The sequence below is a fragment of the Perna viridis genome, chromosome 1 (assembly GCF_037379345.1).
Source record: "Perna viridis isolate PV_CMFRI_1.1 ecotype Kerala chromosome 1, ASM3737934v1, whole genome shotgun sequence".
Classification (NCBI taxonomy): Eukaryota; Metazoa; Mollusca; class Bivalvia; order Mytilida; family Mytilidae; genus Perna; species Perna viridis.
Genome location: NC_142445.1, coordinates 34,225,677 through 34,240,418, shown reverse-complemented (window position 1 = coordinate 34,240,418; position 14,742 = coordinate 34,225,677). Strand labels below are relative to the sequence as shown.

The 14,742-nt window shown below is 31.0% G+C and overlaps 1 protein-coding gene across 4 annotated transcripts in view; it reads left to right on the top strand.

Annotated features, from left to right (window-relative positions):
- Window positions 1-11,675, top strand: part of LOC148628475 (protein deacetylase HDAC6-like) — a 36,360-nt gene extending 24,685 nt beyond the window's left edge. For all 4 annotated transcript variants that reach the window (XM_088588088.1, XM_088588097.1, XM_088588079.1 and 1 more), the window contains 14 exons: window positions 204-229; window positions 577-681; window positions 1,251-1,319; window positions 2,715-2,841; window positions 3,222-3,287; window positions 4,172-4,231; window positions 4,763-4,852; window positions 5,222-5,325; window positions 6,781-6,848; window positions 7,472-7,916; window positions 8,240-8,342; window positions 10,083-10,208; window positions 11,064-11,137; window positions 11,498-11,675. In XM_088588088.1, coding sequence (XP_088444214.1) covers window positions 204-229; window positions 577-681; window positions 1,251-1,319; window positions 2,715-2,841; window positions 3,222-3,287; window positions 4,172-4,231; window positions 4,763-4,852; window positions 5,222-5,325; window positions 6,781-6,848; window positions 7,472-7,916; window positions 8,240-8,342; window positions 10,083-10,208; window positions 11,064-11,135 — 1,461 coding nt within the window. In that variant the 3' untranslated portion in view covers window positions 11,136-11,137; window positions 11,498-11,675. The remainder of the gene's footprint in view (window positions 1-203; window positions 230-576; window positions 682-1,250; window positions 1,320-2,714; window positions 2,842-3,221; window positions 3,288-4,171; window positions 4,232-4,762; window positions 4,853-5,221; window positions 5,326-6,780; window positions 6,849-7,471; window positions 7,917-8,239; window positions 8,343-10,082; window positions 10,209-11,063; window positions 11,138-11,497) is intronic.
- Window positions 11,676-14,742: the final 3,067 nt, after the last annotated feature.

Here is a 14,742-nt window from a genome sequence, read left to right as displayed (position 1 = left end):
TGAAAGTCTCTTAGTTTAATTATTTGTAGAATGCGTAAGTGGTTGTACTTTGAGTAAGCTTTTCAGCTTGATTGCATTGAAAAGTTTAGTGAATAGACATTTTTCATTCTGTGAATTATGTATTAGTTGAATCTCTAAGTTCCTTATGCATTTTATGGGCATTTGTTAATTGCATCTGATCTTTATGTCATTTTATATTTTAGGCATCCAGTGGTATAGCTGTTGTCAGGTATTTATAATTTAATTTTGGGGGTTAGTTTAATAGTTTGGTCTCAAATCAACATTTTAGGTAAAGGAAGGTATTAATGTAAATTGATAAAAACTATTCAATATTATACAGGTTTGTAAAAGGATAGTGTCTGCATACTTGGTTTCCATGGAATGGTTGGGAACTAATTAATTTTTTTTAAGTGCATATTCATAAAAAAACCTAGAAAAGTTGACACTTTAAAAATGAGGCAAGTAAAACTTGCCCCTAAACATATATGCAATTGACTGTAATAATTATTTTATTTGAATAGTAAGTACACAAAAATATTGGCAGAAACATTATTTAACTTAAAGAATTAATTTCAGACCACCAGGTCATCATGCCGAAGATACAAAATGCATGGGCTTCTGTTTCTTCAATAGTGTTGCCATTGCAGCCAAATATGCTCAAGAAAAATTTGGACTTAAAAGGTATGTTGTTACACTAAATTGGATCGAAACTATCAGGTTTTCAATTTGTATGTAAATTCTGCAATTTAATTGAAATTACACCTGATAATTGTTCCATTCTTCTTATGAAATGAACTTGACTAGTCAATCAGGTTTCAGCTCTAATGATTTTGAAAGCATTATTTAAAGGGAAAACTGGAAAGGTTATGTACTGGAGTGCTTTTAGATCCTACTGTAGTGACTGACAAGGACAATCTGTAGATACAATTTTAATCAAATTTTATACAAGTAAAGACTCATACAATATTTTCATGTATTGTACTCTAAACTGTGTAATAACCTATAGATATTTTTTTTCATTTTTAAGTTATTGTCATCAGCTTCTTGATATTCCTACAAATCATTTGGAATATTTTATTTGTATTTTCAAAAACATGTTTTTACCTTGTCTCCATCCATGAATGAGAAATTCTTTTTATTTTGCACAATATCTGTGGAAAAGAGATAATTCAGTGTGTAAAATGTCTACAATATAAGGAAGGTAGGCTCATATCTGCCAAAAATGCCAATTTTGTATGTGTATTTTTCAGAGTAATGATTTTAGATTGGGATGTTCATCATGGTAATGGAACACAACACCAGTTGTATGAAGATGACAGGTAATCAAAATGTGTATCAATTTTCTCAGTCTTGAATTTAGTCTTGAATTTCACAAGTTTTCTTAAAACCTTTACAGACACAAGGAATGAAGTTTGCATTTAGTTCTCAGATCATCACTTCAAATTCTGAGAATATTTTCAACTGAAGTGATTTAAAATCCTAAGTTTTTGATTGGTGTTTCAATGAAAAACTTTCAAAATATTCTTAGCCCTCTGTAGATTATAAGTTTTGTGGCACCTAAGCCAGGTCTGTCTGTTGTCTACAAAAATATTTTCTCTCTCAAACTATAACATGGTCAGTGGTTTTAAAATTTTACATCATAATGAGTAAGTGAAATATGAATTCTGTTTCATTGTTGACTTTCTAAAACAGATTTACTTTTCATATTTTCTCTGAATAATAGAGTTATACGAATATAGAAAATAAAATCCTTAAGTTTTTTATGATTTAACTTGTCTTTGAATATGCTGAGGACAATTGAACTGAGTTGATGAAATAAAAAATATGCATGATAGCAACATTCAAAGCAGAAGATTGTATAATATGTGATAATCCCCCACTCTTGCTATTCTGTGAACTTCTATCCTTGGTTGAAAAGAAAATGCCAGTTCAGTTAACACTGACATTGACATTAATGATGAATTGTTATTTGTATCTTGATAATAACACTAAATTTTTCTCTTTAAAAAGACTTACTGTAATACTGATTGTCATAATTCTATTACACCCCTCATTTTTTGTGGTGTATAAAGTGATAAGAGTGTCTGTCCTTCTATCCATTCTTTTTTCTTCCTTCCATCTGTTATGCAGAAGGGTACCCATCTGCTTTTCCTCAAACACTACCAAATGGAATTTAATAAAACTTCAGTCTTTATTACATATATCCATTGTGCACCTCCTATTTTAGATTATGATCCAAGTCATTTTTGAAGTCAAAAGGTGCATGTTATTAAATGGGGGAGTGGGTGTATCACGTTAGTGAGCATTGCTCACAGTTTTTCTAGTTTCAACTCTTGCATTAAGAAAAATAATCTATACACTTATAATAACCAAATGTCCTTATATGTAATACAATGTTATTCAACAATATTTTTGTTCTTATGAATCATAGTTCCAAATAAGTCGTACAATAATACAATATTTTTTGTTTTCCAGTCACATTACTATAAATATATTAATTTTTGTGGTTGCTTATATTCACAGATTCTGTTAAGTGAACATATTCATGGGTATTAATTTTCATGGTTTCAAAAAATGATAAGCGTTATATATTGTTAAAAATCAAATTTGCAGATACTATTTTTATGAACTTTCCTGTCTATGATGAAAATGGAAAAAATAGAACACCAGGAAATTGATACTTTACAGTATCTTGTTTTGTTTCATTATTTCAGTATATTATTAATAAACCTACACAGATATGATTATGGTGGATTCTATCCAATGTCCTCAGATGGTTCAGAAGAGATGATAGGAGAGGGTCGCGGCAAAGGTTACAATGTTAACATTGCATGGAATTATGTAGGTACAAATTCATTTATTGCTTCTTTTTTTTTAATTGAGTAAATTAAACTTAGAATAAGGGAATATCAACAGCTGAGAGGAGGCATGTCATCTCACTTTAACAGTATAATCGTTCAAAAAATATCAATATTAACTTAATGGACAAAAAAAAAATTCTGTAAAACAATTGATACATATCCCATACTATAAATAAAAACTTACAGAAAGATTCAATTTATGTATGAATATAACATACCTTAGAAAACAAAAAAGAGAAAATATCTTACCAGCATTATTGTAATATACCATTAGTGAAGTTAAACCTTGCAACTTGAATAAGAAAATGCCAGTAGTCTCTATCATCAGTCATGGTTGTGTATTCTTTTACTTTCTTTCAGGGGAGAATGGGTGATGCCGAGTATATAGCAGCCTTTCATCAGATTGTTATGCCAATTGCTTACCAGGTAATTTGCTGTGTTATTATAACTACACTGTGATTCTTTATTCCTCAAGGAGCTGATTCATTTTAAATTATACCTATGATTTGTTATTTTATAACAAAGTTATTGGTTTCCCTGAAAAATATTTTATTGAATACAAAATAAGTGTATGTGTTAAAATAGAATTGAAGTTATTAGTACAACACTTCACTCTATAATTATTTTTTCTTTAATAACAACATAAGTTTAAAAAAAAAATAACATTGGAATCTCCCTTATTCCATAAGCTATCTCAATTATTTAAATAGGGGATTACACTAATTAATATGATGTCTGTTAAAAACAGATTTAATATTACCAGTACAGATTTGCAATTCATTAGTTGTGAACTTACTCTTTAACACTACCCATACAGCTGGTGTAACAGATTTAACACTTAATTGAAGTTTCTAACTTGGTCCATTGCAGCCTTGTGACTGTGCTGTTTCCATGTAATTGAAAATTGGAGGTATACAGAATAAGTTGATTTTATCAAAGAGTAATCAAGGGAACCAATCTTATAGCGGTAATCAAAAGAATGTAATCCAGGGACAAAGACCAGACATGGAAAACAGTCATATACGACAAAGACCATAAAGTATATAAAATCATACATACAAAGTAACAAAAGCAAATGAGCAACTTGGACTCCACTAAAATCTGGGAGCATGGACCAGGTGTACTGGTAGGGTAAGCGCCCTCTGCTTTTTTAGAAACACCCGCCGAGTTGCTCATAAAGAGTCAAGTTCGGGTAGACAAATGAGGAAAGGAAAACTATGACCCGTTGAATAAATCAAACAAATGTTGTCATTTTTGTTAAAACTTCATGTAGGCCTTAAAACTAATACATTTCCCTTTTGTATTTTCAGTTTGCACCTGAACTGGTACTTGTGTCTGCTGGTTTTGACTCAGCAATAGGTGACCCACTAGTAAGTCAGATTAGAAATCTGATTGTATTTGCATAAGCTTTACATTTTAAAAATTAATTTTAGTATACCTTTTAATTTATTGGTATCATATTTTTCATATTCAATAACATGGGCATGTTATTATTATTTTACAGTGCATTTATAGCACTTTTCTAAGAGTATTACTATAAACATTTTACAATGCATATGTATAAATCACAAAGAACAGGAACCTATATATCAATAATTAAAAAAAATCTAAAAGTTGATGTAACTATACAATAAAAACATAAACAAAATAGAAATATAAACATTAAAAGTTTAACATAAAAAAATAGTGATCAAATTTAAGGAATAAAAATATACATAGAAGTTAAAATAAATAGCATAAATAATATTGTGTGACCCAGCAAATATATAGTAAGAAGTATAATTTAGTCTGTGAAAGTTATGGGCATAGATCAACAAAAAAAGTCATTTGAAGTTTCTCACATGCATTGTTTTCTAATTTTTGTATGGAATTGTCATTTAATATATTTTCACTGATTACAGGGAGGATATATGTTATCACCATTAGGTTATGCTCACATGACCCACATGTTATCTACTTTAGCCAATGGTAGAGTGATCCTTAGTTTGGAGGTAAACCTATACAGCAACTCATGTGAACACACATTGCAATAATTGCTGGAGGAAAGTGTTCCCAGACTTTGATAGAACAGATACTTTAAGGTTTTAGAAAAACAGATACTTTAAGGTTTTAGAAAAAAGTGAAAAAAATGTACACTTACACTTGTATAGTTTTACTCTGCATCTTTTAGTGGTTCGGATTTTGATATTTTTTTACCATCTATGAATATTGTAATATTTGAATTCTGATAGAAATATTTGATCATTGCAGGATGACTGATATGTTTTCACGTTTTGGGGTCTTTTTTGTATCTGTTCTTAAATATCACTATCTGCGTGGAACAAAATTGTCAGTAACTCACTATTTTTTTTAATTAACAGGGTGGATACAACTTATGCTCTATCTCGAACTCTATGTCCATGTGTACATCAGTCCTACTTGGAGATCCATGTCCATCTTTGCAAGTGTCTAAACCTATGGACAGGTAAACATTTTCAGTTTTTGGTTATCACTATGGTTACTGCATATACTGTATGTTATTTAGGATCTTCACAGTGGGTATAGACTGATATCTCCTGTCAGCATACTTTATTCCCTGAGCTTGGGTATAAAGAATGATGATGGGGAATATAAGACCATATCTCCTCTGAATATCCTGAATAAGAAAAATATTCTACTGGAGTGCCTTCAAATAAGTTATTTTTATCTCTTTTAGTAATGTTTTTTGTATTTCTTTTACATATTGGTTTACGTCAACAATGTCAAACTTGCACATCATTTGCGATATTATACATCAAGGTAGCATCAATGTATTAAAACAATATTTTTTGTAAAATGATCAGTATCTGAATCAGATGAACTGTCTTAAATGGACTATGGGTATGAAATTTAAATATGCTATCAGACACTGAGAGCATGGTAGAAAGTTAAATTTCCTTCTCCTAAGGTAGTAATATCAGGTGATTGTTATTTAAGCAAAGGAAGGCCAACTCTGTTCCCCCAATTCATCATGGTATGGGCTGTAAATGACATACATATATTTTGATATCTTGATGGGAATTTACTTAGCCATGTCATCAATATTATTTTTTGGTCAGTGCAAAAAAATGGGAGATTGATTATCATTACTTGAATTGATTTTCTTGCATTCTAAAAAATCAAGAAAAAATCAAGAAAATGAAGATAATCATTGCTAATCTATAATGATCAATTTCCAATGGCAATGTCGTGTCAGATGGACTGAAATGTCACCAATTCATAAGAGGTCTTAAAAAGTAAATAAGACCTGTATAACATCCTGTTTAATCAAGTTGAATGGGGTACAGGTGATAATTGCTTCTCTACATTTTTTACTATAAATCTATGAATGTTGAACAAATACATTATGCAGTAGTTACTTCATTATTGACAATATTTACCATAAAATGTTCATGTATGTGGCATTCTTCATATGTTTCACATGCTGATACTATAGAAAAACAATATTTTGCATAAGAAATGCAAATCTGAATAAATAGATCGAACATAGGGTATGTAACTCTCGTTTTAGTTTCATTTTCTTTACTGGAAATACTGACATAGAACGTATTGAAAACCGAAGACCGATCTGTATTATATTGTTTACTTCCGGGTACTCGAAATGCTGTATAACAATGCAAAATCTTCTGTTTTATGTTTTTTCTTAATATCTTTATCATGTAGAAATAGATATTTGTCATTTTCTATCGGTATTTTTTACTCGAAAAGATGTTTTGCCCTTAACACTGAACTCAATGCTCTCTAAATGACAAATCTCCATGCTATTGAATGGTAGACTAGGACCCATTCTCGTGAAATCATGGGGTCACATGACAAGACTTACTTACCATATTGAAAGAAAGTTTTAGAGTTTACTGCTCAAGTTCACTGACAGATTTGATCAATATTCTTATGTTTTCAGTGCCATCAAAACAATCAAGGCTGTGATAGATGTTCATAAACAATATTGGAGCTGCTTAAAGTTTAGAGGTATTATTTGATTTTTGTTTTGTGAAGTTGGGTAGATTTATTTTACAAAATTTATGCAAATGTTGAATACTGGTACTTTTTATGTCTGAACTAAGACCTTCTCAAGTTACATTTTACTGACTCCCTGGATTAACAAATTAAATCTAAAACAGATAAGGGATAGATTTTATTTACAGTTCTAAAACAACTTTCTCATTGTGTCAGATACAAGGGTCTGAAAAAAAATCTCTTAGACTTTTTCATCACATCGACAAACAGCCGATTTCTTTTAACTTAAGAAATTGAATTATCCTGTTTGAAATCCTACCTGCAGTATGCAGAGGTACTGTTATGTACATGTCATGAAAAAAATAACATGTACATAGCTAGCAAACAGAAGAGGTATATATATATTGATGCAGATTAATGAAATAAAGAAATAAATTTCTTTAAAATTTTACTGCAATTTACCTGTAATGAAAAAAAGAATTGGCACATATTAGACATATTCAAGCATATGTGTCTGACATTCTTTGATAATTAACATTATTTAAAAGAAGATTGAACCAAAAATAGGAAATGTCTATTCCTTCATTCTTATGTAGCTGGAAGGCCTCTGATTTGATCCACTCTTGATTTTGCAGTTAAGATTCCAGATGTAACTGAAACAGAAGATGCATCAAATTGCCCAAGAGAAGATGGACATACCAGTATGAATGACAGTTCAGAACAAAGCTCAGGAGAATCAGAAATGCATCCTGAGTCAGTGGAAGATTCAAGGAAAGCTAATGATCTAAATGAAGAAGTGCATGAGACAAAATCAAATGATGAAGTGGTTGCAGATAACAGTAACTCAAGACAGACAGAAACAATTGAAAAAAAAATACAAGATGTTACGGAGAAAGTTGAACAAAGTGGAATGAAAAGTGAACCATTAGACTGTTACCCTGAAGCAACCACATTAATTCAGAAAGAAAGAAAAAGCAACAATACTGCTTTTAAATTAGATCAGGCAGAAGGTGGATTGGCAAGTGAAGATGAAGATATTGATCAACTATCAGAGTCAACTTCATCATTAACAGTGGAGGGGTGAGGACTTATATTATTAGATGTGTTCATATTATATTTTTTATAATGCAATCAAGGGAAATAATTATCAAGATTTTAAACGGTTTGACAACCAAGACAGATACAGTGTAATACAAAAATAGAGAGAAATAGCAAAACATGGTATTTTTAATTCAAATTCTAATTCAGCATCCATATAATTATAGAATTGGTAAAAAAAAACACAACATATTCAGGAAATTAATTTATGAAAATACAGAGGAAAGAAATCTTGGAAAGAAAAATTATATATGATAAAGTATGTTTAAGAATAGAAAAAAAACTATTCATCTTTTTTTTTTCAGTGTAGAGTTGTTCAATTACACAGTACCAATATATATTGATGAATACCCTGGAATTAACTTTCTCAGGTTATTTAGAGGAAAGCAAAAATTACTAGAAACAGAGGTGATACTCCCGATTATTACTTACAGGAGGATCTTACAATAAATCCTTGAAAGTTTCCGTACTTACAGATAAAAAAAATACTGATCTTATATAACTACACTGTATTGTTTCATTTAGTAACCTCTCAACACCAGCTTTAGAACCACATGTATAAAAATGGGATCCAAAATCAAACTGTGTACAAGAAATACTCATACCCAAATAATTCAAAATAAAAATCCAAATCCTGCATGGGTAAATTCTACCATGTGCAATACAAGGAATAAAGACTCAGTGTGAAGGAGTTTTCTATTTTGAGTGTTAATTTTGGTGAAATATCCATAACAAAATTCAATTGGCTTTCTACTTTGACATAACTTTTTGTAGGTTAAAACTGATCTGGAGCTGGCATATCAGTTAAGTGCTAGTCCTGGTAGTCCTTAGTTTGTACTTTTAAGTAATTTATATTCAGTTTCTTTATTTCCATTGTAACAAAGTGCACAGTCCTTTTTGAACTGATTTTTAGGTGTGTTTAATTGTGTAATATTTTTCCCACAGTGGCCAGATTTTGAGGGGAGAGGGTTGTGATCACACCAAAGTACTTTTTTTTTGCTTGTCCCAAGTCAGGAATTTCTGGCATCTGTATGTCTTGTTTAGTTTTCATCTTTAGTTTATTTTTATGTTACTTGAGTATATAGGAACAACTCTTTAGCTGCACCTATGTATATTGATGTTTTGGGGCCTGCTGCAGTCTGCCCTGTGGTATGAGAGTTTCCTTGTCGTTACATTGAAAACCAATGGGTGGCCTTGGGCTGACATTTTCTTCTGTTGGGGTTGTTGTCTCTTTGACATTATACACCATACCCATTCTCATTGTATAGAAAATAAGGTATAAATAAAGACTATTCTGTACCAAAAAATAAGTGACATTTTTATATGCCTGTCTAAGACAGGACATATTATGGTATTCTGTTGTCCGTCCATCGTCAACATTTTGGACGATGACTCAAAAACACTTTCACCAACTTTTATGAAACTTTGCTGAATTGTTCATATCTATTGACATAAGCTCCTTTTCGATTCTTATAAATTTCAGATTTTTTCATTTCTGTGTTATGGAACTTTAGTGAATTGTTCATATCTATTGAAGTAAGCTCCCTTCTGATTTGTATAAATTTCACATTTTATGTTTCTGCGTTATGAAGTTTTACTCTTTAAAAAAAGGGGGAAACAGCCAAAGAAATTTATTCGTTGAAAAATCGTTGAAAACGGACCATTTGTTATGATGATCGACTAATAAATATGAAAGGTACTTGGTAAGCTTGTCAGAAAAGTGTGTTTTGAACAAGATAGAAATTTTTTGTGCATTTTTTTTTTATACTTTTTTTTGGGGGGGGAGGGGGGCTCACAGTATTTCTAGTTGATCATATAAATTCACTAAAAGCATAAGAACAAGTTAAAAGGACAATGGGGGTATCATGCACTTAAAGCGCAGCTCTTTATTACTCATAGTTTTGTCACTTTAAATGCTAAAATTGAGATATTACATGCTTTTAGAGCAGCAGTTCACCACACACTAGTTTTTGTTTGTAACTGTTCATTATGTGGAAAAACTGTTATAATACTAAATAAATTCACATTACATTTTATTTTTTATCATTATGAACTGAACTATATTTTCTTATGAGTGTATTAAGATAATGGTAGAACATCTGTGTGTGTCTGAGCCACATCCATTTGTTTCTTTATCTACTTTTTCAGACTAAGAGCAAGATTTTCCTCAGAGGACAGGCTTTAGAAACAAGAGGGTTAGAAACCCCTGAAAAAATTCTTTTCATCCACATATTCTCTAACAAGAGAGAAAATATTAAAGCAGCTGTTGAAAAGGTAATCTCTGTCTTAAAAAATGGTAAAACTTGAATTATGGTAACCGGGAACTGGCTTTGTTAATGCAGTTCCTTCGTATGAATAATTTTCTTTACATGTATGAATTAAAACAGCTACTTTTTAACAAAACATTCAGTTCCAGAAATTTGATCTCAATGACCCCTTCCCCATAACCATTTTTGACTTTTTTGACATTTTGACTGTAGAATAAGAATTGATAACTACCAGTAGCAATGTGTGCTAGGTATGTACTCTTGACATGACTTTCATCCATTATCAATATAGTTCAGTTACTTTTGAATGAAAGCTTTTGTTCTTTCCACATGAAAATGGATCGTTATTTGATGTATGATTTTGTCTTGCCCAGTCCTTAGTTTTGTTTGGAACTAAGGTTCCCTTATCTTTTATATTTTGTATTTTATAACAATGATAGTTGCATTTCAAATGAATTCCACTTTCCAACTATCAAACCATTATTGCTTTTTCGAGAAAGTTTGTGATATATTTTTGCTTTTCCTACAGAATACTTAAGTAAGTTTTTTTCTGGTTGAAAGATCTAATTTTATTGTTGAAAAAGAAGATAAATCACAAGTCATTTGTATTACATGTGTGATAGGACAGCCGACCTACATTGTAGTAGGTAGTAGATTAAATATAGCCAGTTAATTGACTTAGCAGTGTTATTTAGTGACTTAAATATTTTTTCTTGTTTACATGTTTTTTGGTTGGACTAATTATTTAGTGAGATTGCACACATTTCTAATTCAAAGGAAGAAGACAAGGAAGTGTGAGATTTTTTTTTTTAATTTATCAAACAGAATGTCCAGAATTTATTGTATCTGTTTCTTATTCCAGATAAAAGAAATAAAAGATAATGAAATAAAAAATTCCAATGAAGCACAAAACAGGATGGTAGAACCTCAGTGAAGGTATTGGTTTTAATTTGATACTTAAGAAAACAAACTTTATATATTACAGAATTGGGAATAGCTGTTGTCTAAGCTTACGTATTTGTAAAACCTGAACAACATTATGTACCAGTACATGTATTTGTGGGGATTATTTGCATCCTGATCGAATCAGAGTCTTGGTTTTTGTTCTTTGGATCTGACCTTCATAATATGAAGTAAAATTTATTAAACCACAGTTCTTAATTTCCATGTAGGGACATTGTTACTTGGATGTCATTCTCGTTTTATCTGTTACCATTTGCATGTATCTATTCAGATGAGAGATAATTAAATAAATAATCCTTAGTTCTACTGACAAAATTCCTTTTTTTATTTCAGCGTTATTTAAGCTGACAGTGATGTTGGAGGTTATGACATGCTTTAAAACTCTATTTAGTTGTGGAATTATATGTTATGTATATTGTTATTGAAAACCAAATGTCATTTTTTGTTTAGTTTTGAAAGCAGAATTATGTATTGATGAATATGCAGAACACAGAAAATAGAAAACATGAAAGCATTACTTTTCCAAATGTTTGCCATGCTCTGTCAGTAATGTTTTAAGTTGACCTGGCCAAAGGCCATGTGTGCCATTGCCATCACTTGGCATCCGTTGTTGTCATCATCGTACGTCGTTGTTGTCTGTCTTCATCTTTAACAATTTTTCAAATCTCTTCTCTGCCGAAAAACATGGCCGCTTTTACTAAAAATAGAACATTACAGTAGTTTTTTTGCATATATCTCCAAAATCGTTAGGTTATAAGCCAAATTCTGACTAGGGTAAAAGTGTTCAGCATGATGAGATCTATCTGTGGTCATATTTTCATTTAAATCTGTTAAGCCATGTTGGAGTTATTGCCATTTTTCTACGTTTTTTGCTATTTTTTATGTTATTTTTTTCAAAAAATCTCCTCTGACACTACTTGACAAATTTGAACAAATCTTGGTATGAATGTTCCTTAGAGTATCCTGCATAAGAAATGAGCTTGGGATTTTTGATCCGTGAAAAAACATGGCTGCCATTAATAAAAATAGAACATAGGGGTCAGGCAGTATTTTTTTCACTTATTATCTCCAAAACCGTTAGGTTAAGCCAAATTCTTTCAATTGATGAAATGATCCTTACTATAAGGCTTACAAATGTCTCCAGGAATAGAAGTTGTCAGACGACTCATTAAAAGAGTTATTTCCCTTGAAAGATGAACAATGACTTTTTTAGTTTTCAGCCAATATCTTGAAACTATGATGGATAGAAACTTTCAATTGCTGAAATGATCCTTATGATAAGTCCAACCAAAGTCTTCTTGATTCAAAATTGTTGGACAACATCTTGTTAAATTTATTGCCCTTGAAAGGATAAATTTAACAAAATGAGCAATTCAGGCTCCTGGGAGCCTCTTGTTTGTCTAATTTCTTCTTTAGCCCCAGTTCAATGATCTGCTCAATCTAGGTCACTACTTGTCAAATATTTATTTGTCAGTTTGAATCATTTGTTGAATTCATATCTGAAACTTTCTTATATATATCTTCTTGTGTTATTCAACTCAAAAGCATCTGCCATGATTGGAGATTTTGTTACAACTATTTTATGCAAACAACAAAGACCTGGGTTATTTTCCTCAGGATTCTGACCACAAATAGGGCCAGTTCAAAAAATTGCTCAATTAAACTTCTAAGCCCCTTTTATCGCAAAAATTCAATTTTTTTGAAATTAGATTGAGGAAAAATAAAAAAATTAGCAACAAAAATAGTTAAAAATGTATTTTCTACCATTTAGCTTTAAATTGAACCATCAGAATTTCCACAGAGGCTCTATCCATTACAATATATTGTTTTCCAAATTCTGTGTTTTGAGAAAAGCACTTCTTCTTAAAGTGCAAATGGTAGGTAATGTGCCTTTAGTTGAAAGTGTAACATGTTTTATAGAAAGTATCTGAATTCCAATTTAATAATAATTCTAGAATTAATCAATTTGCTGTTGTTTTACATGTAGTGTTCATAGTCCAACTAACTTAATAGTTGTTACATCCATCATTGATAAAGAATAGGTTTTTAGTTTATGATTTGACATTTTGGGGTTATTTTTGTTGTTCTGCTGAACTGTAGGATAAAATAAATAAATGCCTAAACTACTCATGACATACTTGCACTGCAGAATGTATTACTTTAAAGTATATTAATTTTATACCCAAAATCAGGATTAAGTATAGATAGCTGTACATTTGTTTTAATACTTTGTTTATATTGTATTGATTGCAAAATATAAGTATTATAAAACATTTACCTTTCCTGTGACATATCCAAATTTTCTGGGTTGCAGAAATTTCCCAACAAAAATTATTATTCAAATATTTTAAAAAGTAATGACTTTGATTTTGAATTTAGCTGATTTTTTAAGATTGAAATACAACCAAACAACATACAAGTACTTATCCCATACAGAGGTATGCTTATAAAGCAGTGCTTAGAAAATTTTGTTATTTTACACTGGTAGAGTGTGATGGAATTCCTTGAGCATGTTTATGAATGGTGGTTGTTTTGTTCATTTGTAGATGATGCATTTCCTGTTTGTTTAAAGTAGTTGCATTGGTTTATTGTTGATGTTTAGTTGTCGGTTTATTGTAGTTGTAGTGGCAGGTGGTTTATGGTTGTTGCATTGGCTTGTAGTTGATTGTTGTTGTATTGACTGTTTGTTAAAGGTTGTATTGTCAGGTTGTTTATAGTTATGGTTGATGTTTGGCTGTGGGTTAGTGGTTGGTGTATTGGAAGGTGGTTTATTGTCGAAGTTTGGCTGTTGGTTAATGGTGTAACTTTGGTTGTTGTATTGGCTGATGGTTTATGGTTTAACTTTGGCTGTTGGTTAATGATTGTTGTATTGGCCATGAACAAAGCTGCCTTAATGATATATGAGTTACATTGAATATTTCGGATAACCGATATCCTTCTTCAGCATAAAACTAACAAAGTTGAAGATCAAAACATAGATTCTGAAGCTGAATCACACTGTGGCACACATAACCAAATGATTAGGAATCTAAATGAGAACAAGAACGGAGGTGTTTTTATCAAAAACTAAAAATGTGGAAAACAATTAAGAAAAGTCAAATTATAGTAGTATGGCATATTGATGTAAAGCATAGTGCTGTATCAGCTTTAGACCAGGACCTAAAAATGAATTATTTTTTTCTCCATCTGGAAAAATTATTGGTAATTTTTTCATCCAAAAGCTTTCCAGAGACACTTTTTAACTTTTTGACCAGTGGTTATTATGATCTATGATCATAACAATAATGTTGTGGAGATCCTCCTGGGTGTGTCCGGCAGATGAGTAGGTTTTTTGAGGAGCATGCAATTCAATAGAAACAAGATGTTGCAGACAACCATTTCTGTCATACCATACAGCAAACAGGGAATAGATTACCAAGGAACCTTGAAAAGGGTAGTAACAGTACAAGTCCTCATACAAAGCAATATAACAAATAGCTATTTCCTGATGGCTGGCTGGATGGACAGACTGACTGAAGGCCTGACAAGGTGATTGCAATATAATAATTTTATAATTCTGAATGGTCAATGGTCAACAA